Raw genomic sequence first — 27514 nt, 5'->3', positions numbered from 1 at the left:
AATAGCTTCACCAAAATATAAGTAAATGAGCAGCACAGTGGAACGTCAGATTTATTGCAGTAGTGTTATGCAATAGTTTATCTGGGGAGTGCGGTAAAGAGATGAGAAACCGTTTTTTGATAATGATTGAATGCCATGGTACAGTAATGGAGTTAATTTATAGACAACTATAATAGTAACTGAAAGTACGCTGAATTTTAATAGTTCTGTTTTAAAAGCTTGCTAGAGCGTCTGATTAGATTAGATAGGCTGTCGGAATGTTTGTTTGGTATGCCAGGCATGCGGGTTTTTAAAGATTATTTCTGAACTAGCATTTTCTTCGTATGATTTTATCTTATGTGAAGATAAGAGACCATGTTTATTGAAGGAATTTAATACCATTTAGACATTATGATGTTGCTTGCTCATGTTTCTTCTTGGTTTAATACAGATTAATTTACTGCTTGTGGTGCAGTGCCATACAAAACACCATAATGCTTTTTATTATTTTTTGTACGTGGGTTTTCCTATGCCTATGTGCGCGTGTGTGATTTTTTTGGTGAAAATAGGCAACTGCCTTTTAGTAGGTGGGAATATTTTACATGTTGATACTTTTTATATTCGTCTTGTTGACTGTGTTTTTAAGAGGCAGTGTTATTCAGCAACTGTAACATTTGTTTATTTAAAGACGTATCCATGCATACCAATAACCCCATTTTTTTTTAGTTGAAAGCCTTCTTTTTGTTAAATGTTTCAGCCTGAGACTTGATAAGTTAATGGCAGTTACCTTGGCGAAGTATAAAACAAATGAAGATGGATGATCCTTGACTTCAAAGTTATTTTTGGCTGGACTGGGCATATGCAGCTGAAAGTGGAGAATTAATTGCTGTTCTTTTGGCAGCAAGCATTGACTGTGTAGGATTTCAGTAAATACTTCCTCTGTAAAGGAAGTGACACATGACCCATCTTCTGATTTGATTCTGAAGTCTTTAGCTCATTGGATTTGCATGTTTCTGATCAATATAATGTGATGTGATTATGCAGCTGGTCAGATGAAGGAAATTAGGAGACTAAGGGACTTAGCCAGTTAGGTTTGCCAGTGGAGTAAGGCGGGAAGGTGGGGTTGTTTTTTGTTTTTGTTTTCCCCCTTGACTTGCAGATATAAAGAAGAACCTCGCAAGGGGCAGGGGCGGCAGGTTTGTATAATTTTTGGTGGTGCCCAGAACGGGTCCGGGTCCAAGTCCTGCCCTCTTCCCCCCCACCTGCCTTGTAAACTGATATATATATATTTTAAATAGTGTAAAAATGGACTGGAAACAGTAAGCGTTTAACAGTTTTCCTATACTGCACAATGTGGGGTTATGTGGGGGATGAGGGCTCTGGCTGTGGATGCGGGCTCTGGGGTGCGGCGAGGCAGGGATGAGGAGTTGGGGGTTCAGGCAGGCTGCCCCGGGGCTGGGGCCAGAGAGGAGGATTCCACAGTCCCCCCCCCCAAGCCCTCTTTCTTTCCCTCCTTTCCCCACCGGGCAGCACACTCACCCGGCACCATCACTGCACGTGCTCCTCTGGGCTGGGCCCCTCTCAGGTCCAGGAAGCCCCCTCGCCTCCCCTGTGGTGAGTGGGTGCCATCACATGTGGCCTCCTCCCTTGCTGCAGCCTGCTGCCCCTCACTGTAGCCTCACGGGGGATGGGGCTGCCCTTTGCCCAGCATGGGGCAGGAGTGGTGGCTGCGGGGGGGAGGGGGAGATCACATGGTCGAATGCTAACCCAAGCCCCAGCAGCTGCTCAGGTGAGGTCCAGACTCCGTCTCCCAGAAGCCCCCTCGGCATCACCTCCAGGTGGGTGCCAGTGGAGGGGTGGGCTGCCGATCATGTATGCACTTCCTTCCTCTGCAGGTGCAGCAGCTGCCTCAGTCTGCCACCAGTGCTGATCTCGTGTTGTAGGCAGCAGTGGCCGCCAGCGGCCGTGAGGGAGCGCAGTGTGGAGTGGCAGGGCAGCTGCCTGCTTGAAGCAGGGATGCTCGGGCCTGGCGGTGGCTGGGGCACGCTCTGGGGGAGGCACGTGGGGGTGGCAGGCAGGGCTGGGAGAGAGACCTGGCTCCAAAAATTGGGTGGAGCCGGGCCCTTGGGCTCTTAATATTCCTGGAGCCCGGGCACCAGGGGGCATATAACTCGCCGCTCCTGGCAACAGGAAGAAAACGGCATGTCACCAACAGCACTGCTAGTTCTTCCACTGCCTACACATATGGAGGTGCTGGCCAGACAGGTATCCTGGCTCTGGAGACTTCTACTCAGATCCTGGTTTTGACTTGCTGGGGATGTGGCCTGCAGGTGCTTGCCAAAGAAAGCCAGGCAAGCAGAGCCACCCAGTGTGAGAGGAGTCTTGGTGAAGTCCCTCAAGAAGTAGGTGAAGGAGAGTGGCTTATCTGCATAGCATTCAGTAGCATGAGGACTTCATCAATAGGATGCACATAGACAGCTAGGATGGAGGATGCCAGCTGACTAGAAAATACTAACGCAGCACCAGGGGAGGAAGGAAAACCAGCTGTTCTACGGTGAGGAGACAGGCTGCTTGCCACCTCCTTTGATAGGGCACCATGTTTCATCCTCCACCCAGGATCCCCATCCATTACAGCCAAGAACTTATATGCTGTACAGCCTCCACGGCTGAGAGGCTCCCAGCCACCACCCCCACGAGGAGGAGACATAGCATAGTGGCGGTCGGGGACTTCCTTCTGAGTGGGATGGAGGCATGCATCTGCTGACCTGACCTAGTGTCCCAGGAGGTGTGCTGCCTGACTGGAGCCCACACCAAAGATATCACAGGTTTCCGAGGCTCATCCATCCGTCTGACCACTACCCATGCACATGGGTTCTAAGATATTGCCAGGTATGGCCCTGAGCAGAGCAGCAGTGATTACAGGACCTTGGCAGCGAGAGTGAGGGAGTTGGGGGCACGGGTTATATCCTCGTCCATCCTGCCCTTTGAGGGTAAAGGGCCAGGCAGGCGCTCACACATCCTGCAGATGAATGCTTGGCTACACAGATGGTGTTGACGGAAAGGCTTGGTTTCGGCTTCATTGACATGGGTTGCTGTTCTAGAAACGAGGACTGCTGGGAAGAGATGAGGTCTACCTGACCCAGAAGCGGAAAAGCATCTTTGTGCACTGACTCGCCAGCCTTGTGAGGAAGGCTTTAAACTAGGTTCAAAGGGGGCAGGTGACAAAAGCCCACAGGTAAACATAAACAACGATGACCTTAGCAGGGGGTTAGATGATGGGGAGGAAATGGAAAATTACAATAGAGTCATAGGATCAACAAGAGGGAAAATAGTGGAGGAATCTCTTCCACATCTTAGATGTCTATACATAACTGCAAGGAGTGTGGCAAATAAACAGGAAGAATTAGAAGTATTATTATATAAGCTAAATTATGGCTTAATTGGCATCTCTGTATAAATCTCATGACTGGAATATTGGTATGGAGGACAGGCAAGGGGGGAAAAGGGAGGATGTGTTGCATTATACATCAAGAATATATACATGTGTTCTGAGGCCTAGAATGAGGTGAGAGGCATACCAGAGACTTTCAACTGGGTAGAGATAAAAGAGGAGAAAAATAGAGGTGATGTCATCGTAAGGGTCTACTATAGATCAGGCTGAGGATGTGTATAAGGAATTTCTAGAACAAGTAACAGAGGTATCCAAAACACAAGATCTTGTAGTAATGGGAGCTTTTAACTATCCAGACATGTGTTGGAAAAGTAATATACTAAAAAACAGTATCCAACAATTTCTTGGAATGTATTGGGAACAACACATTTCAGAAAGTGGAGGAAGGTCTATGTGACTGGGGACTCCTTACTGAGAAGAATAAACAGGCCTATAACCAGAGCTGATCCAGAGAACAGAAGGGTGTGCTGTCTACCGGGTGCTAAGATACGGGATGTGGACCTGAGGTTGAAGAGGATCCTAAAGGGAACAGGAAAGAATCCACTGATCGTCCTTCATGTGGGAACAAATTATACCGATAGATTCTCGCTGGAACGTATGAAGGGAGACTGTGCCAGACTGGGGAAGACTCTTAAGGAAATGGAGGCTCAGGTGCTCTTCAGTGGGATTCTGCCTCTTCCTAGAGAAGAGTAACAAAGGTGTGACAAGATTATGATGCTCAATAGATGGCTCAGGCAGTGGTGCTATAAGGAGGGCTTTGGGATGTATGGCCACTGGGAGGCATTCATGGACAGAGGACTTGTCTTGGGATGGACTCCATCTGAGTAGGGAGGGAAATAGACTTCTAGGATGGAGGCTTGCACAACTGATTAAGAGAGCTTTAAACTAGGAATTTGGGGGAGATGGTTGGGAGATGTCCAGGTAATCTCCACGCCAGATTTTAACATTGAGAGGGAAGAAAATGAAGTAAGAAAGGATACAGCTGTGGGTAGGAGAATGGACATGAGGAGGAAGGGCAGTGTGGATACCAGTCTAATAGGTGATACTGGCGGTAGAATGTCTGTGCCTAATCGGGTGAAGAAGTGAGTGAGGCCAAACAGCAAAAAGTAAGATGTTTATACACTAATGCGAGGAGCCTAGGTAACAAAATGGAGGAACTAGAGCTACTGGTGCAAGAAGTGAAACCAGATATTATAGGGCTAACAGAAACATGGTGGAATAGTCGTCACGACTGGAGTACAGGTATTGAAGGGTATGTGCTGTTTAGGAAAGACAGAAATAAAGGTAAAGGTGGTGGAGTAGGATTGTATATCGATGATGAGGTAGACTGTAAAGAAATAAGCGATGCAATGGATAAGACAGTCAGTCTGTTTGGGCAAAAATCACATTGGGGAGGAAAGCTACTAGAGCCTCCCCTGTGATAGTGCTTGGGGTGTGCTATAGGCCACTGGGATCCGATTTGGATATGGGTAGAGACCTCTTTAATATTTTTAATGAAGTAAATACTAATGGGAACTGCGTGATCATGGGAGACTTTAGCTTCCCAGATATAGACAGGAGGACAAGTGCTAGTAATAATAATAGGGCTCAGATTTTCTGAGATGTGAGAGCTGATGGGTTCCTTCATCAAATAGTTGCTGAACCAACAAGAGGGGATGCCATTTTAGATTTGGTTTTTGTGATTAAGATTAAATTACTATGAGGTGAGTGCATAATTGATTGAAAGACCATACTGAAAAAGTACTTATCAATGGCTCGATGTCAAACAGGGAGGATATGTTAGGTAGGGTTCTGCAGGGGTCAGGTCTGGGTCTGGTATAATTCCATATTTTCATTGATGACTTGGATAGTGGAGTGGAGAGTATACTTATGAAATTTGCAGATAGCACCAATCTGGAAGGGGTTGCAAGCACTGTGGAGGAAAGGATTAGAATTAAAAACTACCTTGATAAATTGGAGAATTGGTCTGAAATCAACCAGATGGAATTCAGTAAAGACAGTTGCAAAGGAACTGTGCTTAGGAAGAAGAAAATCAAATGCACAACTACAAAATGGGGAATAACTGCTAGAAGGTAGAGGGGTCTGGAGGGTATAGTGGCTCACAAATGACCCAACAATGTGATACAGTTGAGAAAAAGGCTGATATAATTCTGGGGGTATTAAGAGGAATGACATATGTAAGACATGGGAGGAAATTGTTCTGTTTCACTCAGCACTGATGAGGCTTCAGCTGAAATATTGTGTCCAGTTCTGGGCCCCACACTTCAAGAAAGATACGGACAAACTGGAGAAAGTCTAGAGGAGAGCAACAACAATATAAGGATTAGAAAACTTGACCTATGAGGAAAGGTTTTTAAAAAAACAAAAACAAAACTGGGCATGTTTAGTCTCTTTTTTTCTTTTTTTTTAAGCCTGAGGTTAGACCTGATGTCAAGGTTCCTCCCCCACTCTGAACTCTAGGGTACAGATGTGGGGACCTGCATGAAAAACCTCCTAAGCTTATATTTACCAGCTTAGGTCAAAACTTCCCCAAGGTACAAAATATTCCACCCATTGTCCTTGGATTGGCCGCTACCACCACCAAACTAATACTGGTTACTGGGGAAGAGCTGTTTGGATGCGTCGTTCCCCCCAAAATACTTCCCAAAACCTTGCACCCCACTTCCTGGACAAGGTTTGGTAAAAAGCCTCACCAATTTGCCTAGGTGACTACAGACCCAGACCCTTGGATCTTAAGAACAATCCTCCCAACACTTGCACCCCCCCTTTCCTGGGAAATGTTGGATAAAAAGCCTCACCAATTTGCATAGGTGACCACAGACCCAAACCCTTGGATCTGAGAACAATGAAAAAGCATTCAGTTTCTTACAAGAAGACTTTTTTAATAAAAATAGAAGTAAATAGAAATAAAGAAATCCCCCCTGTAAAATCAGGATGGTAGATATCTTACAGGGTAATTAGATTCAAAAAACATAGAGAACCCCTCTAGGCAAAACCTTAAGTTACAAAAAAGATACACAGACAGAAATAGTTATTCTATTCAGCACAATTCTTTTCTCAGCCATTTAAAGAAATCATAATCTAACACATACCTAGCTAGATTACTTACTAAAAGTTCTAAGACTCCATTCCTTGTCTATCCCCAGCAGAAACCAGCATATAGACAGACAGACCCTTTGTTTCTCTCCCTCCTCCCAGCTTTTGAAAGTATCTTGTCTCCTCATTGGTCATTTTGGTCAGGTGCCAGCGAGGTTACCTTTAGCTTCTTAACCCTTTACAGGTGAGAGGAGCTTTCCCCTGGCCAGGAGGGATTTCAAAGGGGTTTACCCTTCCCTTTATATTTATGACACCTGATAAGTCATCAAATATATTACGGGTTGTTATAAGGAGGATCATGATAAATTGTTTTCCATGTCTGCTGAAGGCGAAACAAGAAGTAATCAGCTTCATCTGCAGCATGGAAGATGGGGGTAAAAGTTTCTAACTCAAGGCATGTTTCAGAGTAGCAGCCGTGTTAGTCTGTATTCGCAAAATGCTCAAATAAATTGGTTAGTCTCTAAGGTGCCACAAGTACTCCTTTTCTTTTAACACAAGGCATAGTTAGCACTGGAATAGGCTTCCAAGAGAGGTTGTGGAATCTCCAACATTGTTACAGGTTTGCCAAACCCCTGTCAGGGATAGTCTAGGTATACTTGGTCCTGCCTTAGCACATGGGGCTGGACTAGATGACTTCTTGAAGTCCCTTCCAGCCCTACATTTCTGTGTTTCTTTGTAGATGTGTTTTTTGAGATGTTTATATTTCTTTACATATAAACAGTATTTACTTATTTCTGTATCATGTTGGCATGTGTACTGAACACTTGTCATCATGAGAAGTGAATTAAATGTTTGTGAAACAGTTTAAAAATAGGAGACCTTTGCAACTGTCAATGTAATTATACCAGAATAAATGACAGCCTTAATCAAATGGGGATTGTTGGCTCCTTTGTACTTTGCATACTGTGATTTGAATATAAATCCCAATACTGCTCGAAGGCATTGGAGAAGCTGCATGACAGAACTTGGCATGACTAAACCTAGTATTCTTCTTTAGAACAATGGAAGAAATATCTGTGTTGGTTCATCCATTCCTAGCTTGTCTCCTAAGTAGTTGCTGAGGAGGATTATGAAAGGACAGCGACAATTTGTTTAGGAGGAAATTTTCCAAAGGCACAAAGGGCATTAGGTGCCTAATTATGCTGTTGAAAATCTCTCCCTTAATATAATATCATAATAGCATATATTCATATAGCAAGTTTGATCCAGAATGATCCGAAAGCTTTTTTATACTTTGTAAAATTTGCTTTAATTCCTACTTATGGAGAGCTTATAATGTCTGAGCAACAGGGGGAAGGAAGCTTGTGGCTGTTTGTGGGGTAGTCTGCTCTTCTAATGGACTGTTCTACTCGCCAAGAAAAAAATTGCAATAGCCAGGTGGGGGGTCATGCCAAATTAGGGAGGGTCTCCCAAATCAGGCACTGTGGAGTGTTTCAGATCTAGAATGAGCGGATTGCGACACACTATCATGTAATAGAAAAATACAATAAATGCTAAATAATAATAATAATTTCTTTTAAAAAAAAACTTATCCCAGCATACTGTTCTGATCTTTTACAGTCTAAGGCAGTGGTGGGCAACTTGCGGCCCATCAGGGTAATCTGATTGTGGGCCGCAAGACATTTTCCTGACATTGACCATCTGCAGGCACGGCACGGTCCTCCTGCAGCTCCCAGTTCCTGCGATTTGCCGTTCCTGGCCAATGGGAGCTGTGGGAAGAGGTTGTCCACCACTGTTCTAAGGTCTTTGGGACAGGGACCACATCATCTTGTATGTCTGTATGGTTCCTAAAACAGTGAGGCTTAATCTTGATTGTACCTTCTGGGTGGTGGTGTAAAATAAACATTAAACAATAATAAATGTCCTCACATAGGGTATGCACAAGAACTTTGTATCAGATAATAAGCTTTCTTATCACAGAACCCTTTTTTAAAAGAAGGCTTTGGTAGAAAATTTACCCAGAATTAATGGGTGGGATTTTAAAAAGAATTTAGCATCGGCTTAATTCAGTGCCCATTGTAGTTAATGGGAGTTTTACCATTGGTTTCTTTGGGAGCAGAATTAGACAAAAGTTGAGTGCTCTTGAAAATTCTGGTCTATATTTTTAAGATATTTAATTTTGAAATAACATTCTACACAATTAGAAGAGGACTAATTTCCAAGTAGCATGATATAAATTGTGCTTACTAGAATAGTTTGTACATTCTTTCTAAAGAAAACAAAGATATATTCTGAGGTCAAGGTTTTCAATGCAGACCTCTGTGATTTTAGGTAACTCAACTTTAAAAGGCCCCAATTTTCATAAGATTCTGCGCAACCAGTCACTGAAAACCAGGCCCCTTTAATGTGTCTGAAGTTGGGCACCTCAAATCAGTAGTCAGCTTTGAAATTCTTGGGCTACATATGTACTTTAACATCTAAGAAATTTCTCTATGGGCTGGTTTACACTGAAAACTTACATCAGTATAGCTACATGTCTCAGGGGTGGGATTAACCACAGTGAGGGAGAACTATTGTAGCGAGTGTCTACACTGAAACACTACAGTGGCGCAGCTGCAGCTGTGCCGATTAGAGTTTAAGGTGCAGACATAGCCTCAGTGAGGAGCTAGTACGCCATAAGGGCCGCGTGATAGTAGCACATGATCAGATAGCAGAAATGTGAACAGCCTTCAACTTTGTGTGCACTGTAAAAATATTAAGAGTAATTAAGGAGTGAATTCAAAAGTTTCTTCCCTGTAGGCTGATGGCAGTAAATTGCTGATGTGTGTGGATACTGTGCTCCATCAGTATACCAAGTGAGCTCCTCAGAAACATTAATGACTTTATCCTTACAACAGCCCTGTGAGGTATGGAAATATTATCTCTGTTTTACAGTTTGGGAGCTCAGGCACAGAGAGATTGCCACTTGCCTTTGGTCACACTGGGAATCTGTGGCAGACATACGAACTAAAGTCTGATATCTTTGAGATCCAGTCTAGTGCCTGAGTCCTTCCCTCTTCCCCCCCCTCCCCCCCCATGTGTGTGTTACTCCTTCCATTTCTTTCTTTGGACTGCTTAGTCAAGAGCAGTTATTTCCTCCCTCACCCTGCTCTCTGTGTGTAGAGAGCTTTGTGCTGCTGGTGTGCATCCTGCCACCTGCTTATATTGCTATACGGATGACTACTTCCCACTGCAGTCCATTCCTGCTTTTCTCTGCACTGTAGGATCCCAGAAGAAATCTGAAGTAACACCTTTGGGTGAAATTTGGCAGGTCTACAGAATCACTTGCCATTGGGGAGTAGAAGTAGCAACAAGAGTTTCCATAGATAGGTGGGCGTTGTAGTGCTGGAAGAGTTTATGGAATGCCAGGAGGTTTTGTCATGCCTCTATTAAGTCCACCGGCACGTTGCTATTGACTTCAGTGAGGTCAGGTTTTCAACTAGGGCACACGTGGCTTTTCTGGGTTAACAGTTTCTGCTTTCCCCTGGTCATTATAATTCCCTATGTTCTGGAGATTTTTAAGTTCCCAGAGCATGGACTTTTCATCAGCTATCCTCTCCTTATAGTGATTTTATGCTGGAGTGGAGTGCTTGCAGTATGGGGCCAAAAAAGGCATTTCAGTTTGATCAAACTTTTTCCAGTCAATAGAAGGTAGTATGAAAGCGATTGTTCTTTCCTGAAAAATAGAAAACATACATATGCATATTGGATATGTAATTATATATAAATATGCATAGAATGAGTGTGTGTGTCTGTGTATATATGGCAGAGAGAGAGGGTGAATATTGTGGAAGCACCATTTGCAGATCTACACTTAAATTTGAGTTGAACTTTACATTTTAGTCATCTTCTTTGTTGTGTGAAAGATAAAACTTAGCCTTCCCAAAATTGTAAGACTTCGTGGACTAATTTTTCTGAAACCTTACAAGTAAATCTATGAATGTTTCAGTTGAGATTAATTTAAAAATGGGTCTTGTAAAAATTTAGCACTAGATGCCAAACATTTGTGTGTGTGCATGCCTTATTATCTTAGTAACAAGATAACATTGTCTTTAAGCTTCCCTTATTGTTAACTCATTGAAATGTCCTGCATGGGCTACATTTGAAGAACTTTTGTTTTTGTACTGTTTTGTGGGTTTTTTTGGCCATTTTTCTTCATAATAGAATGTTTCTTTTTCAGCAGTGCTGGCTAATTAGTTTTCAAAGAATTCTAAAAAGTATCACTGTCTTTCAAATTGCTGCCATTTCCCATTATTCACAGAGAAACTGAAGCCACAGGCTGTCCTTTGCAATAATGGTCTCTGCCTCTTTTCACCTGCTCCTCAGAGTGTTCCTCTCTCTGGAGCTGTGCAGAAAGTGGTTTACCTGTCCCACAAAGGTTTTGACAAGTCAGATTTGTTTCCTTCAAGACAAAAAACAAAACAACAAGTTGAAATCAGAATTTTTAACTGACCATCCAAAACAAAAATTGGTTTGAGTTGGTCAAAATGTTTTGTTTAGGGAATTTTTGAAACATTTCATTTCAATTTCAACCTTTTTTAAAAAAGGTAACTTTTATTAGTATACAAAATAACTAAAATTTCAAAAAGAAAAGTAATTTCAGATAAAAAAATGAAGCTTCTTGTTTAGAAAATGTCATAACTGGACAGTTCAACATTTTTTGAACCTTTTTTTCAAAAATTCTGAACTGGGAGATTAATCAGAACCAATCCTTTCCTCTGAACAGTGTCAGTTTGGAGGAATCAACATTTTTCAAGAAAAAATGTTTATTCAGAAAATTCCCAACTAGCTGAACGCTCCTCCTCCTCACTGTGCAGGAGGCTACTCTCTTGCCTGAGTGCAGCTTGGCTTCAGTCTCAGATGGTATGAACATCTCCAGGTATAGAAATCTGGGATCACTGTGACATACCAGGGTACAATCCAGACCAGTGAGGGGCTGTGTCACCCCTGCCCTGCAACCTTAGGTGCCTTACAATGCCTTACTGGTAATAGCTTCCAGCTGGACCACCCCCAAACAGCCTTCCAGCATGCAGTTCACACCGTGAGTGTCCGTGTGTAACTGCAGCCTGCCAGCCACACTTGGGTTACATGCTAGCTCTTGCCAGTCTGTATAATACTGCAAGGTGATCCCAATGCATTACCAGTCCTGGACTGTCCCTGGAAGTGTATGTCTTGTATTGCCCAGCCTTCTCCTGGACAGTCCAAATATATTAAGTTCCTTATTCCTTTAAAGAAATAATATACATCCGTTTATCACCTTAAATGGAGTTACGCAGACACTTTAAGTTAAACGCACTGGATTAGATAAAACAATGAAACATTTATTAGCTAACTACAAAGATATTTTAAGTGAGTACAAGCAATGAGGCATAAAGGTCAGAATTCAAAGCAAAGTTTCTCACCACATGCTTCCAACAGCATTACTGAACAAACTTGCTGGTCAGGACTCCTCCCCCAGAGTCCAACAGCTGTTGTCTTTTTCTTCTCAGGTGGAGAGAATGAGATGGGCAGAGAGAAAGAGGAGTGCATTGGGATGTTTGCCCCTCCTTTTTATAGTTTCAGCCCCTCTTTGAAAAGCATTTCCGGGTGAGAACCAAGATACAGGGGGCTGGTGGACGAAGGAGACATCATGCTGTTTCTTTGCTAAGTTGCAGATCTTTATACCTGCCCTCCTTTCTTGCCAAAGAATGGCCACTTGATAAGTGATAGCTTTTTTGACAACTCGCTGGGGGCATCAGCTTGCCCTTTGTCTTTGAGAAACTGGTTTAGCCACTCCCTAGACTTATCTTGGAAACACACTTCAGTCATGATTTCAGCTTATGTTCATAACTTTACAAACATGTTGCTACATGCATTTTAGCATGATATTACTGATTAGCAAATTGATTTTTCAAATGATATCTCACAAGATAGGTCATGTACAAAGATTATTATAGTAGTGTGTAGGATGTGAATACAAGGGCACATTCCATCACAATCAAAAACACTAATATGCCTTAATCATACAATTATTTCATGGTGTCACTATAGAGCTGAGTTAAGGTTGTTGAGGTACTTCAACTGTGTATTTGCATACCTTGCTGTGTTGAATTTATTTTAAATTTAACCTTACCTGAATTTCCTGGGTGCGTTTACTCTCAACCCTAACTCTATTTTATCCTAGTTTTTGTCTGTGAATTTTAAAGTGCACTACATCTTGTTACATCACATCCAATTTGTATCACCAAGGATTAACAGTATATTATTAACTGACAGAGAATGTGAAGATTCCTATCAGTCTTTACAGAATATTCCCAATATGCATTCAACAGTGAGATTTACTGTAGCTCTGTCTCTTTTCTGCTACATGAATTTATTAGAATCCTTGAGTTCAAGGTCAGAAGGGACCCCCAGATCATTTAATCTGACCTCCTGTATATCAGAGCCACCAACCAGCACACTACACCCAACAACCAAGCTTTACTCTGGTATCACCAATGATTTTGCAAGATCCTCTTTTAAATTGTATTTTTAAAATAAATAAAACACTGACATATTATTAAAACAAAATCCTGTAAATGTTGTGTTGTACCCAAGACTTGACTTGATGAAACAAAAAAGAAATCTGCAAAGCAAGCCCAAATGTTATTTATAATATACTGTGTCAGTCAATTGTTTGATATGGCAACATTACTTCTGATACTCTGCTTACAGCAGCATTTTGACAGTTACTTGGTATACTATTATTTATTCTCTCTTCCACTTATCTTGTTCATGTTCACAAGTTGCTTAACAGAGGCTTAGAATGTTTTTTTAAATATATTTTTGGTTACACAGATTGAACAAGAGAAATGTAATGGAAATTGGACTTGCAAAGCATGACAACTCCAATTTTGTTCCAATTTACATTAAAATTCATTTTTATTTTCCCTTATGCGGGTTAGTATTATTTTTTCTCTTAAGTAGTAACAAAGAAAGTTGACTCAAGTCAACATCTGTTGTTAAGTTGAGACTTTCATTGCCTCTTCTATGTTACATAGATTTGAAAGAGCTGATGTCATGTTGTGCATCCGATGCGCAAACCATATATTGGAATGTGGGTGCCTATTTCCATACTGTGATGAGTACGTCCACAGACCCATAATTGATAAAATGTTACACTCGGTCCCAGGTATGGAGGTAGTTTGAAGTGCTTTCCTCAACTATCTGTGGTATATTCTATTTTTTGAAAACTCTGTTTTAACTAGGATTTTCCCTTTTTAAAATAAATAATCTTGGAGTTTGGGTGTGGGAGGGAGTGAGGAGCACAGGCTCTGGGAGGGAGCTTGAGTGCAGGCTCTGGGCTGGGGCAGTGCATTGGGGAGTGGGAGGGGATGAGGAGGGCAGCTCTTACCTTGGGTGACTCGCGAAAGCAACTGGCGTGGCTCCTAGGCAGGGGGAGGGGCAGGGGGTCTCCATGCACTGCCCCTGCCTGCAGACACCATCCCCACAGCTCCCATTGGCTGCAGTTCCCAGCCAATGGGAGCTGCAGAGTCGCCATTTGGGCTGGGGGCAGCGCGCGGAGGCCACCTTTTCCCCTCCCCCGGGCCGCATGGGTGTGCTGGCCGCTTTGGGGAGCGGTGCGGGGGAAGGGTCCCTGCTCTTTCCCCTCCCTTCCAGCTTCCCCAGCATGAAGAGGTGCTGGGAGCGAGGGACGGAGAGGGGAGGAGTTGATCAATGGGGCTCGCGAACCCCCTGGAGTACCTTTGGGGACCCCGAGGGGTCTACAGACCCTAGTTTGAGAAACGCTGTGCTACACAGTTGTTTCATGTGTGCTCACTGCACTGTGATTTTGAAAATGAGGTTCAGTGTACCATACTGCTTCAATGACTGCTGCTTTTACACCTCTACACTTTTCCTCCCTTTTCTTCAGACTGCATTTTGAGAGTAGCTACCAAAGTGACAGCCAGTACTTTAATGTCTAGCTCTATCCAGCTTTGAATTGGAGCTTCCCTAGCCTCTTTTCTTTCCTCCAGCAAAGCAGCCATTTGGAAAGTATGGGAAATAAAGAACAGGGACTATCCTGGCCAGCTTACCCCTCTCTCTCCTTCAGCAACATGGGAAAGAAACCCTGAACTCCAAGGCTATTAAAGGAGAAAGAGGTTTCACACGGTAAAAATTAAGGAGTTCCAATGCGCAGGATTGGCTAGGACAGAGCCTCTCTCTCCTTTTGAATATGAGGGAGTACAAAAAATATAATATGACACCTCTTAGGTGTGGTGTCATTATCTTACTAGCATTCTTTTGAGGATGCAGTGAATTTTCTGTACTGTCTCCTCCTGATATTGCTGAACTCAACAGCATTCCTGAAGTGGCAAGCTGTGACTAGGAGAAATTTCTCCATTTTTGTAACTTTACTGACTAATACAGAGTACCCAGATGCCCAAGATAACCAGGGCCACTCACAGATTTCAAGGCCAGGAGGGGGGTGGCAGAAGCCTCTCGTGCAGGAAGGCTTTTGCTGGAAAGGAGGAAGAATGCTTTCAGTCTGGTATAGTGGAAACCCTGGAATCCCATTAAAAATGTAAGTTGGCTTCGTGGCCAGTGAATTTCCCTTTCTCTATATATACATGGGGAAGATTGTTCACTTGCAGGTCTATAGGCTGACTTAAGGGTGACCTTGGCCTTCATGAGAACCTCCTCCGTTTCCACCCTTGCCTCCAAAGAGAATCTCTCCATCCTATGGCAGGTCCTCAAGCTTCTGATGAAAAATGCAGCTATATATGCTAGCAAGCTTCAGTGCCGGAGACAACTGCCCTTGCTGCCATATCACTGATTAAAGATGACAGCACCTCTGAGACATGGTTGAGTCTACTCTCTCACAAGTCAGCTTCTTGGACTGTTTATATCTCCATTTGGAAAGAGAGAGAGTCAGTGAAGAAAAGAGCCTTTTGCTACAGCTCAAAATGGTATTTGGCCATGAAGAACAGATACGAATGTTATGATAAAGTCTGCATCAAAGGGTAATCCAGCATACTAAATCACAGTCTTTGAATTTTAGATCAGAGATTAAACTGAACTCTGTATTTAGAGCACCAGGGTGATATGTTCACCATGGTAGTGCTACTAAGTAAATGGAATGCTGTATTTTATACTAGTTAGTTTTTTTCAAGGTGTGTGGATTCATTCCTAGACATAGGGCATGATGCAAAGCCCATTTGAAAACACTGGGAATCTCTCTCTACTTACTTCAGTGGGCTTTGGATATAGATAGATCACGAGTTACTGTATATGCATCCGTGGAGGTCACAAGTATATGGGATTGCCATAGACATATCTATGTCTGATAGAATGGAGCACAGTCTTTGGCACAGCTCTAAGTGAGCCTTTTTCAGTGTATATTTGAGTATCCAAAAGCACTGGGGAGTCCAAAAGGAGCTAGAGACTTCAAACTGATGTTACAATCAGCAGGTCCAGTAGCTACATAGGCAGATTATTATTGTTTGTATTACAGTAACATCTAGAAGCCACTAACCAAGGATGACAGCCCTCTTATGATAGGTACCGCATATAACGAAAAGATGGTCCTTGACCCAACAAGATTACAAGTTAAGAATGCCAATAGAACTTCCAGTCCATCAGATGCCATTAACAGATTCTCACTTAGTGACTTGCACTAGAGGAAAGTTCACAGGAACTGTCTAAGCTCACAAGGGTCTGGGAGTTGCAACCAAAATGCACTACTAGCATTTACTACTACTTCTTTCATGTGGCTGGTGTAGAGCAGCAACTACAATTTCACCTGAAGTTGATCGGTGCCAAATGGCTACATCAGGAATAGCAGAATTTATTGTAGTAATGCCTCCTCCATATTTATAAATTGGGCAGTAGGTAGTGATATGTTCGATGGGAACTACACTTGCACACCGGGGAGTCCTTGATTTTCCATTTGTGCATTAGATATCTGCATCTACCATGGTTGGTTCAAATTCGGTTCAGAGTTGACCAAGATGACTGTGGAAGGTCAAACCCAGGAACCTTCTGCGTGGAATCCGCCACAAGGTGCTTATTTTTTAAGTCTTGTTTAGCCCCATCTGCTTTCCAAGCCTCCTTCTGATCGTAGCCTGGTTGTATGAGGCTAAACTAATGTTCCCAGAAAGGCTTGCAGGACTTTAAGACGTTGCAGGAGGACATTGTCAAAGTCTTGGTGAATAGGAAAACATCTGTTTTCCTGGATTCACTGAGCTTTGTGGACTGTTGCAGCAGTTCGGTGTATCAGCAGGGGAGCGATTCTTAGAACAGGTGGCCAGGGTGTTGGAGATGACTTAAGAGTTCCTGTAATGCATTGCACCACTGTATTCAGCTGGGTATCCACAAGTCGCATGCAGCTGCATCTGCTCCATACCTGTGTGGAAGATGGCACGGGGCCCACTCTGTTAAGTGAGAGTTCATGACTAATGCCATCAACTCGGTGACCAAACATTGCTCAGCAATCTCCCGATCATCAGAGCAGCAACTCAACAAATCCTAGCACTTATTGAAAATGGAGGAGGAATACTGACTAGGAAGTTGCAAGACAGTGAAACTTGTTCAGTAATAAACTAATTTATACCATTTACTGCACCCCAACCCCTTAGGGGCCCCAGCCTGGTGAAAGTGAGTGAGGGTGGAGGCGAGCATGTGATGGGGGGGGGGGTGGAGTGAGCGGGGGCATGGCCTTGGAGCAGGGGTTGGGGCAGTGGTGTGGCCTAGGGGAAGGGGGTGGGCCAAGGGCTGAGCGGCGGGGCTTGGAGGTCCCCAAAAATTTTTAAGTCAAAATGGGGGTTGTTGGGTTGCTAAAGTTTGAGAACCGCTGGTGTAATACTTAGACATTGGAAATGATGGTCATGTTTAACTTGTGCCTTCTCTGTATATATCCATAGGGCATTTAAAAATCGGTATTCTCATAAATGCAAATGTCTATTGACTCCATTTCGTACAGTGTCCTTGGTTATGAAATTTACAGAAAAGATGTAGACTAAGTCAGTTGTAACATTTTCAAATGTATGTTATGGTACAGTGCACACAACTAACAAATAGATGTCACTGTTTGCTTATACTATAGTTGTATATGTGAAGAATACCAATCACTTTTAGCTTTAATATAAATAAAGGAAACTTCAGTGAAATTTTATTTTAAGCATCACACCCAGTATAATTATATTTAAAAGTAAAATTTAATATTTTTCAGTATATCAAATTTGGACGGTTTTGCAGAACAACAAAGAAGGTTAACACATTGCTTAATTTAGCAAAATGGCCTCCCAGAGAAAAATACTCAGCTTGTCAAAAACAAATGAATAAATTGAGTTATGATTCCATTGTTTTGCTGAATTTCATATCTGCAGTTTTAGTTTTACATATTGTTTATCTCAAATGTTGTGCTTCTCTCTCTGACCAACGGATAGGGTGACCAGGTATCCGGTTTTTGACTGGAACATCCGGTCAAAAAGGGATCCTGGCAGCTATGGTGCTGACCGGACTGTTGAGTGTCTGGTTGGCGATGCTGCGCAGCAGGGCTGGCAGGCTCCCTGCTAGGCTCTGCGCAGCTCATGGGAAGCAGCTGGCATGTCCCTTCTCCGGCCCTTACGCATAGGGGCAGCCGGGGGCTCCTCACGCTGTCCCCAACCCAAGCACCTCCCCCACCGTGGTTCCTGGCCAATGGGAGCTGAGGGGGTGGTGCTTGCAGATGAGGCAGCGTGCAGAGCCTCCTGGCCGCACCTCCACATAGGAGCCAGAAGGGGACATGCCGTTGCTTCCGGGAGCTGCTTGAGGTAAGTGCTGCCTGGAGCCTGTACCCCAACCCCGATCCTCCTCCTGCCCTTCGAACCCCTCTGTTGCAGCCTGGAGCACCCTCCTACACCCCAAACCCCTCATCCCTGGCCCCACCCCAGAACGTACACCCCCAACCAGAGCCCTCATCCCCTCTTGCATCCCAACCCACTGCCTCATCCTGGAGCTCCCCCCTGCACTCTAAACTCCTAATTTCCGGCCACAGCCGGAGCCCTCACCCCCTCGTGCATGCCAGCCCCCTGAGCCTGTCCGGTGAAAATAGCGAGTGAGTGAGGGTGGTGAGAGTGAGCTGGGCAGGGGGGTGGAGTGAGTGGGGATGGTGCCTCAGAGAAAGGGTAGGGCCTGGGCAGAGTCTCAGGAGGGGCGGGATAGGGGACAGGGCAAGGGTGTTTAGTTTTGTGTGAGAAGAAAGTTGGCAACCCTACCAACGGAAGTTAGTAAGATATTACCTCACCCACTTTGTGTCTCTAACAATAGGAATTAATTTTACATATTTTTATATAACTGGTTTGAAAACATATATAATTAAAGGAAAACTATATTTAAAAAGTAAGCCAAAAATACATCCAGTATACTGACATGTACAGCAAAATCTTCCTCTAAATGACACATATATTAAATTTTAAATTTTAATGTGGTTTTAAGGTCAAAACAATCTTTTGATTAGTACCAATTTGAGAAGTCTTAAAATCCCAGTTAATTATATTTTTTTCTCATTTAAAACAATAGTAATAGAAACTAAGTATGTATTTAATTATAAGTAATAAAAATGCAAAACTTGTTCCCAAATCACTACAGTTAAAAACCTACAAGTGGATTGTAAAAGGTAATAAACTGCACTTGGGTTTAGCCTTACGCAGTAAGCATCATGAACTGCTGTAGTCTTATTATAGTGAGTGAGAGAGACACAACCCCCCCCCCCCCCATATATATATAGACAGAGTGATATGGAGCTAAGTAATGTTTTAGTGCCGGGTCAGAGTAAGACAAAACAGTAAAATCAAGAGCCTTTGGAGTTAAGTCACAGCGTTCTTGTTATAGTACTCTTTTGCCTAGGCATTTTAGTATATTGCTTTTTTATTTAATTTTAAAGATTGCTTGATGGTTAACCAGCCATCCCTGGATTTTGTTTATGTGCTCATGTCCTGTGAGCGGGCCATGTATTGAAATAGGAGACTTGTGCTCCCCTAAGCACTCCTTTTTTTTCTATATTTCAGTGATCTGCTACTCAGAACCAAGGAAACAATGGGTACAGTGCAAGGGATGGCACAGCATTAAGTGGCTGTTATCACATGAACAAGTGTAACCCAAAATAAATATTGTAAATCCCCTTTAGGTCTACCAGTCTGGACAGCAGTCCTTTCATTGTTTGCACTCATTAAGATATATTTTGGATGGAACATAATAGCGGTCCATGTTTTACATATAACAAAACCCAGACAAATAGGCTAGCAGTTTTGAAATCTGTTTTTTTAAATGAAAACCTGGTTCACCATTGGTAGGATAAGTGCCCTCAATAACATAAATGGGAAACAAAGTAAGAAAGCCATAGGGTAGAATTTCTGAGTGAAGTATAAGCTAAACATTTTGGTATAACAAAAGGGAGCCCTTCCCCCATATAGTTTAATACTCTTGTATTTGGAAACATACTTCAAAAATGAATCCTTTGATTTGACAATACAATAGGTGGCTTCTACATTGCTTTTGATGATACAGAAAACTTTTTTTTAATGTTGAATAAGTTTTTGGTTTGGTTTGGTTTTTTTAATGAAGCACTACTAGGCAGTTGGGTTATTGTAGTATCTTGTGGTCCCAATCTTGCCCCCAAACTAGACATAATTAAACAATTTCACTTGATATCTGTGGTGGCAATATTGTGAATTACTGCAGGGTCTGTGAAGAAAAAACATATAGTGAAAGTACAATTTCTGTACCTTCTCATAACCTTTTTGGTTATGCTTTCTCACAAAAGGGTTAAAGTGGTTCCTGAATCTGTGGTACAGGTGCACTGTAGTACTATGTATGTAATCTTTTTTCATGTGTGTCACAAGTTGATATCTAGATTGTTTAGCCATCTAACTGCTGCATCATCAAGGTAGCGAGGGGTTGCAGTCTTCTGACTGTGCACTTCTAGTTGTTTGTTAGTCTGCAGTGCTGCTGCATAGTCATGCCATGAAAACTGGGCCAAGCATATCTGCATTGTGGCTGCCATTCTTGCTATTCCCAGCAGGAGCCTGTTAAGTCTGGTCCAGGATATGCGTTCCAGATTGCAAAAGGTGATGTGAGTTAGGGATTCTGAAATTCATCTGCATACCTGTCTCTCTGTCCCAGAGTTTCTGCCACTCTGTGAGGACATAGCTGTTGGCCCTGATGTTCTGTTGTTCATCCAAGGTTGGCACTAAGCCATTAGCACTGGACATGAATGTTTGTTACAAAAGGTTGTTTAGAATTCAGTCATGGCAAGTCAGCAGGAACTGCAAATGTAGGTGTTTTCTTCTGGAGGTGGGCAGATCTTATAGGAAGTGTGTATTGCTTATTTGCCCCCATTGGAACCATTGTTAGCCTTGCATGCAGCAGGCTGTTTTCATCTGTCATAGCCCTCTTGCAGTTTTAAGGGAAACAGCATCTCATCGAAGTTCTGCAGAAGATGAGTCAACACATATACATTTTACGTTAATGTGTGGCTAAGACAACCACTAATGGCATGGGTGGCTGTATTCAGTTCCAGATCGAGACACCTATGCCAACTTCTGTCCCAAACTGCTCCACAATATTCCATTGGAGCAAACACCAGTACTAGGATTGAGGTTTGTAAAACACTTGCCTGAGCTCCCCAGGATGTCCTGGCTAGCTTCTGGATCAAGGAAATGTGGGAGGTGATCTTTTTCTTCACTTATTCTAGATAGGACCAATATGTTAGAGTGCAGTCCAGTTTCACTCCTAAGTAAGTGTCAGCTGGCTGGAAAGGGAGTGAAATCCTTAACACTGCCTGTATGGGTTGGATGTCTGGGCAGTTCTTCAGATAGAAGGTTGTGGCCACCGTTTTAGACTCACATAATATAAGTCTCTGCTGACGAAGGCAAATGGCCAGAGCATTCATGTTCTGGATGAGCGGCTCTTCAGTATTGTGTATTTGTTTACCACATCAGCAAGTTATATGTTATCTACATATATGTACTTATTAGCCTTAGTTGTTGTTAGGTCATAAATGCATATGTCTAAAAGGAGAAGAGGTGGAACAGATCCTTGCATTATGGAGATGCCTAAGTTGGCTGACTGTCTCCAGTTTTCAAAAAGAGGCTTTGATTTGTTATCGTTTACTTAATGAACCGCACCAAGAAATAATCTGCAACAACTTGCTGGTCAACAGTATCCTATGGATGTGACAGATCAACCAGAACGGCGCCAACTTTCTTGCCCTTCTCGAAGGCATCTTCGATGTCTTGTGTTAGGCAAATGACTTGATCTTGGTTATGCAGTCCTTGTCTGAAGCTAGACTGAATGAAGGGCAGTTGTGATTCAATAGTCTTATTGATATGCCTCAGAGTCAGTCTCTCCATAGCTTGTATGTGACACAAAAGAGATAGGTGGTTCCATAGCTCTTAAGATTTTCCAGTGGTTTTCCTGGTTTCAGAATGTCTACGAACTTTGCCCTGCACCAGATTTATGGGATGCAATTATCCTGGAGACACTGGTTGAGGAACCAAAGCAGCCAGCTTTTGGTCCTAGGTGAAGTAGAAACTCCATATTTATATAATCTTCACAGCTGAAAGACCTACCCAAGTTCTGTATGTGACCATTAGCCACTAGCTGGGTGTGATGATGATTGTGGTGACCTGGAAGCTCTCTTTTTGCTGAGGCTGGAATCTCCAGGAAGTCTTTTGATGATCTGCTACGTTTTTTGGCTAGAACGAGTAAAGTCTGTCTTTGTGACTTTCTCTCTCCATCAATCATGCCTGGTTTGTGCGAGTAATGGATTGAGTTCCTTGCTCTTAGTAACAGCAGATTTTAATTCCTGGTAGAGATTAATTGCCTCTGGCCACATAGGAACAGCGATAGCTTCTAGGGCAGAGGTCCCATAGTTTTTTTGTTTTGTTTTTGTTTATTTGTTTTTTCTGCGCCCCTTTGAGAGATTTGAATCTCATGTGCACCCCCCTCTTTCTAAGAGACAATATGTCCATGGATGTGAGGGGTCCAGGACCCCATCCTGGCCAGGATGTCCTAGTGCCTTGCCTAGGACATTCTTCAGGTGGGTGGCCCAATCAGAATGCAGTCTGGCTGCACCCCCCCTTCTCATGCCCTGGGCCCTGGTGCGATCCCTGGCATGCACGCACAAGAGCCTGTGCAGGTAGGGAGGAACTAGCTCTCAAGGGAGAGCATGCCTCAAAGAGGCCAGTAAGCTGGAAAGCCCTCCTCCACACATACACTTCCTACGTAGGGAGAGGCTGTGTCCCTCACTCCTCGTCTCTCTTTTCTTCTTGTTCTTCTGGCTTCACAGCAGGAGCTGAAGCTGGAGACTCAACTAGTGAGAGGAATTCTTATTTTATCAACAATATTTTGAAGAAACAAGAAAAAATTCTTAACCAGTCAGGTCTTCGCACTCCCCTTTGCCCCCGATAACCTCTTAGGTTCCCCTTGCCCCACAGCTTGAAAACCAGTGCTCTAGGGATCAGGTTTTTAAGCAGCTGCTTGAACTAATTTGCAGAAGTTTGGTAGGAGTTGTTTAATATTGCCTGGACATGTGAAGTTCAGGGCCAGTTCACTGACTGACATCTCTAGTTCTGCTTGAAAGACCTCCCACTGAGCTTTCCGATAATTCCACTGGGCCTTCTGTAAGCTGTTTTGTTGTTGATATCCACAGGCCCGTGGTGATCAAAGAGAGCCCATGCTGAGACTTTGGGAAAGCTTCAAGCATCTTCCACTTTTGACCACTGGAACCAGTTGCCTGGAAGATGAAAAGACAATGTTGGATGAAGAGCCTGTTACCCATCTGCTACTGTGAAAGCTTGGCATTTGCTTTGGATCATAGAAGAGTTGTAGGTCAGCGGCTGAAGTCCGCTCCGTTAATCATTCTCTGTCTGCGCTGTTTTCAGGATATCACAGATGGACATTGTGGGAATTGATGTCACCACAGTAGATGGAAGATCCTAGAAGGGTGGGCAGAGCTGGGTTTGGCCAGTTAACTGATGAAGGGTTGTAGACATTAATCAGCATAGGTTTGTTTACCTTTTTTGCCTTCCATTCTATGAAGTCATTTGGACCACATGTTTAGAACTCTGCAGGAGATGCAAACCACTGTATGGAAGGGACTCCTGTTCGGGAGCGTGCAAGCCGCTTACGAACACTAGCACGACCAGCGAAAGCTGCTGGTGAGTCTAGTGCTGGCCCCAGTGGGCAGGGCTGGGGGTGGTACAGCCACACCGGAGGAGCTGCCTGGGCTGGGCGCTGGCTCCTGCGAGCGGTGGCCTGACATACTGCTGCTTTCGCTGCTGCGATTCCTGGTAGAGCCCTGCAGCTTCATAGATATCCACTTTATATCCATGGATATCCGCATCTGCGAATATAAAGTTGTATCCGCAGAGGGCTCTACAGATGTTGACATGGTGACAGCCCTTCTCTAAGATGGCATTCCAAACTGCTTGTGATGGTGATGACCCATGACGGTATAGCCTGCAACTGGAAGCTGCACATCTCCTGAAGCAAGATAATGTGTGTTTCAGTGTTTGTAACTAAGTGGAGAAAGAGAGCTCTTTTCACTGTCGATATTTCCTTGGTATTAAAATGCAACATCTTGAGGAACAGTCCCAGGTCTAGGGTTTCTGGTGCTGGCCCTAAAAGGGGCCCCATTAGAGGACAGCTCTTTCAGTCAGATTGCATTTAAAACATGAGCCTGTTCCACGTTTTTCTTTTCTTTTCTTTTTTTTTTTTTTTTGTCTGCTTTCATTTTGGTTGATGCTACTCATGGAGGGGATGCCATGAGATGGTAATAGACATTTGTCCACTGTGCATCTAATGATACCTCATATAAAGCAAAACCAAGGATGTCAGCTTCTGAAGCAACCAAAATTATTTTAAACTTGCTTTTCTTTTCTTTAAAACAAAAATCTAGTGGTCCATCTAATGTGAAATCCTTTTTCCAACTTTAGCTAGTACCAAATGATTCAGAGGGATGCTGTAAAACATCCATAATGGACAATTATGTAATAACAGCCTATAGGCCAGAATATTTCTTCTTAACCCCAGGCATTCAGTAGTCTCTCCCCTGAACATTTTTAATCTAGCTAGGGTAACTATATATGCCGAGTTCCTTTTTGTACCCTGCTAAGTTCTCAGTCTCAATAATGTCAGGTGGTAGTGAATTCCACAAGCTGATTGACTATGTATTGTAAAAAAGGATTTATCTTTATTCCATTCTAAAGAAAACTGATAACTCAGTGTAAAAGCTAGGTCTAACAATTATATATTTTTAAAACAAGTTGGAAGAGAATTAAGATATACTTTTAAAATAAATGAAGCTTGAAAGATGCTCAACTACTAAGATGAACTTCATGATATTAAACATTTCGAGATCATATTTATTGGTCTTCAAATTTGTCTTTTTTTCCCCCAATGGTTTGTCTTTGCTCTTATAAGAGAGGGTAAACAGGAGTGCTCCTGTTGACTGTCTATATGTCTCTTATTATTTTGTATACCTATATTATATCAACTCTTTTACATCTCTGTAAATTAAGATTAGAGAAATGTTTAGTCTCCCCACGTATTGAAGCCTTTCCGTACTTTTGACAATTTTTATTGCCCTTCTTTGGACCTTGTGTACTTTTGCTATATCTTGTTTGCTGTATCCTACACTGATCGTAGTACTAATGGCACTATAATATTTGTCGTAGTATTGTCTGTCTTTTTTTTAATACTGCCTGACATCTTGTTTACATTTTTGACTGCTGTTGTGCATTAATAGTTCTTGACTGTGAGCTGTCTGCAGTGACATCTAGGTCTGTTCCTGAGTGGTTACAGTTAATCTACAATCCATCAACGTGTTTGAGTAGTTCAAATAAGCATTGTGATTTGCTTTCTGTTTAACTCTGTCTCAGTTTCATAATATTTTGATAAAGACTGCTCCCTTAGCAGATCAGGCAGTAACTTAACTATCTGAGAAGAAGCATTTTTCATGCAAACAATTTAGATACATAATGTACTAGGAAGATTGCATTACTCTGTCCTGCACACATGGAAAATAAGTGATTGTTAAAACTTCCTATAACATTAGGTTTTTTATACAGGTTTCAGAGTAGCAGCCGTGTTAGTCTGTATCTGCAAAAAGAAAAGGAGGACTTGTGGCACCTTAGAGACTAACAAATTTATTTGAGCATAAGCTTTCGTGAGCTACAGCTGAATGCATCCGATGAAGTGAGCTGTAGCTCATGAAAGCTTATGCTCAAATAAATTTGTTTGTCTCTAAGGTGCCACAAGTATTCGTTTTCTATACAGTATTCTATAAATATTGAATAAACTCAAGTACTTATAGTCCTGACCTGTACAGAGCTGACTCCTAGTGGTAACTCAGGGTGGTGTCTTTGTCTTTTTTTCCCTTTTTTGTCCAGGTTTGTTTTTGACAACTGTCACCAAGTCTGTCTTTGTGCTTATGCTAAATTTTGTATGGAACAATAGTAATTTCTGAATCCTTTGCTTACCATAACATATAAAGCAATTAAATTACAACTATCAAGCCTTTTAAAATGACCTACTAAAAGTGGGAGATTTCAATTTTTAATCACTGAAGTTTATGTAGTTTGTTGTTAGTAGAGCCAAATTAGGCTATCATTACTCATGCTGAGTAATATGTAACTCTGGGTTTAATGGGATTACTCATGGAGTATTAATTATGAATAAATATGGCAGTTACTCTTCAGAAGTTATTAAAATGGATATTTTAATTGACCTAGAAAAAGTGATCACTAAACAGAATAAAATAAATGGGAAATCTAATATTTAAACAGGGACACAAACCACACATTTGATATTATGTCTCTTTGAACAGACACTAAATCTATTAATGAGTGAAATACAGTAACTCCTCGCTTATTGTAGTTATGTTCCTGAAAAATGCAACTTTAAGTGAAACGATGTTAAGCAAATCCAATTTCCCCTTAAGAATTAATGTAAGGGGGGGGGGTTAGGTTCCAGGGAGATTTTTTGAACCAGACAAAAGACTATATTATATATTTATATGTATACACAGTATGAGTTTTAACCAAACAACTTAATACTGTAACACAACAATGATGATTGTGAAGCTTGGTTGAGGTGATGGAGTCAGAGGGTGGAAGAGTATGGGATATTTCCCAGGGAATGCCTTATTGCTAAATGATGAACTAGCACTTGGCTGAGCCCTCAAGGGTTGACACATACTCATCTTCCATACTAATTTTGTTAATGTAGCCTCACACTCTACAAGGCAGCACAAATGGAGGGAGGGGAGACAGCATGGCAGACAGAGACACACCCTGTGTGTGTGTGTGTGTGAGAGAGAGAGAGATGCACACTGCCCCTTTAAGTACACTGACCCTTTTAGATCAGGAAGTTGAGACAGCAGCTGCTGCTTACAAGCTCCCTCCGTCTTGAGCCCTGTCGTCCACCTCCCTGCTCTATGGAGATAGGGTAAGCGGGTGGCAGGAGCAGGGGGGAGGGGGACACCCTGATATTAGCCCCCCGTACAGCAAGCAGGAGGCTCCTGGGAGCGGCTCCAAGGCAGAGGGCAGGAGCAGCACATGTCAGTGGGGGAAGGGACAACTGAAGTGCCAGCAATTGATAGCCTGCTGGGCAGCTGCCACAGGGAACTTAGGGGAGCAGGGAGCTGCCGGTCCACCCTGGTTCCAAGCCCCCACCAGCTAGTTCCAGCGGGCTGCTCTTTCTGCAAGCAGTGGACAAAGCAGGCGGCTGCCGAACAATGTTATAAGGGAGCATTGTGCAACTTTAAACAAGCATGTTCCTTAATTGTTCAGTAACATAACAACAAAACAATGTTAACCGGGACGACTTTAAGTGAGGACTTACTGTAATCTTAACAGTTGGACATAGGTGTCTTTGATTAATTGATGAAGCTAAATGCCAAATACTTCTGACCACCCAAGAAATGTGATAATCCTTTAAAACCATAATGTTGTATTTGAAATTTGGTTTGCCATTATGAAATACAATTACAGAAAAAGGAAAAATAGA

At 42.7% G+C, this 27514-nt stretch overlaps 1 protein-coding gene across 20 annotated transcripts in view; it reads left to right on the top strand.

Moving 5' to 3' along the window:
* The window catches only part of HIVEP1 (HIVEP zinc finger 1), a 187235-nt gene that overhangs the window by 61240 nt on the left and 98481 nt on the right, over positions 1-27514 (top strand). For 3 of the 20 annotated variants that reach the window (XM_073332048.2, XM_073332042.2, XM_078851618.1), the window contains one exon: positions 23157-23664. The exons of the other annotated variants lie outside the window; for them this stretch is intronic. In XM_073332048.2, coding sequence (XP_073188149.2) covers positions 23595-23664 — 70 coding nt within the window. In that variant the 5' untranslated portion in view covers positions 23157-23594. The remainder of the gene's footprint in view (positions 1-23156; positions 23665-27514) is intronic. 20 annotated transcript variants of the gene reach the window in all.

The sequence above is a fragment of the Lepidochelys kempii genome, chromosome 2, assembly GCF_965140285.1.
Source record: "Lepidochelys kempii isolate rLepKem1 chromosome 2, rLepKem1.hap1, whole genome shotgun sequence".
Classification (NCBI taxonomy): Eukaryota; Metazoa; Chordata; order Testudines; family Cheloniidae; genus Lepidochelys; species Lepidochelys kempii.
The sequence above is the reverse complement of the archived record's forward strand: the minus strand, read 5'-3'. Positions and strand labels throughout refer to the sequence as shown.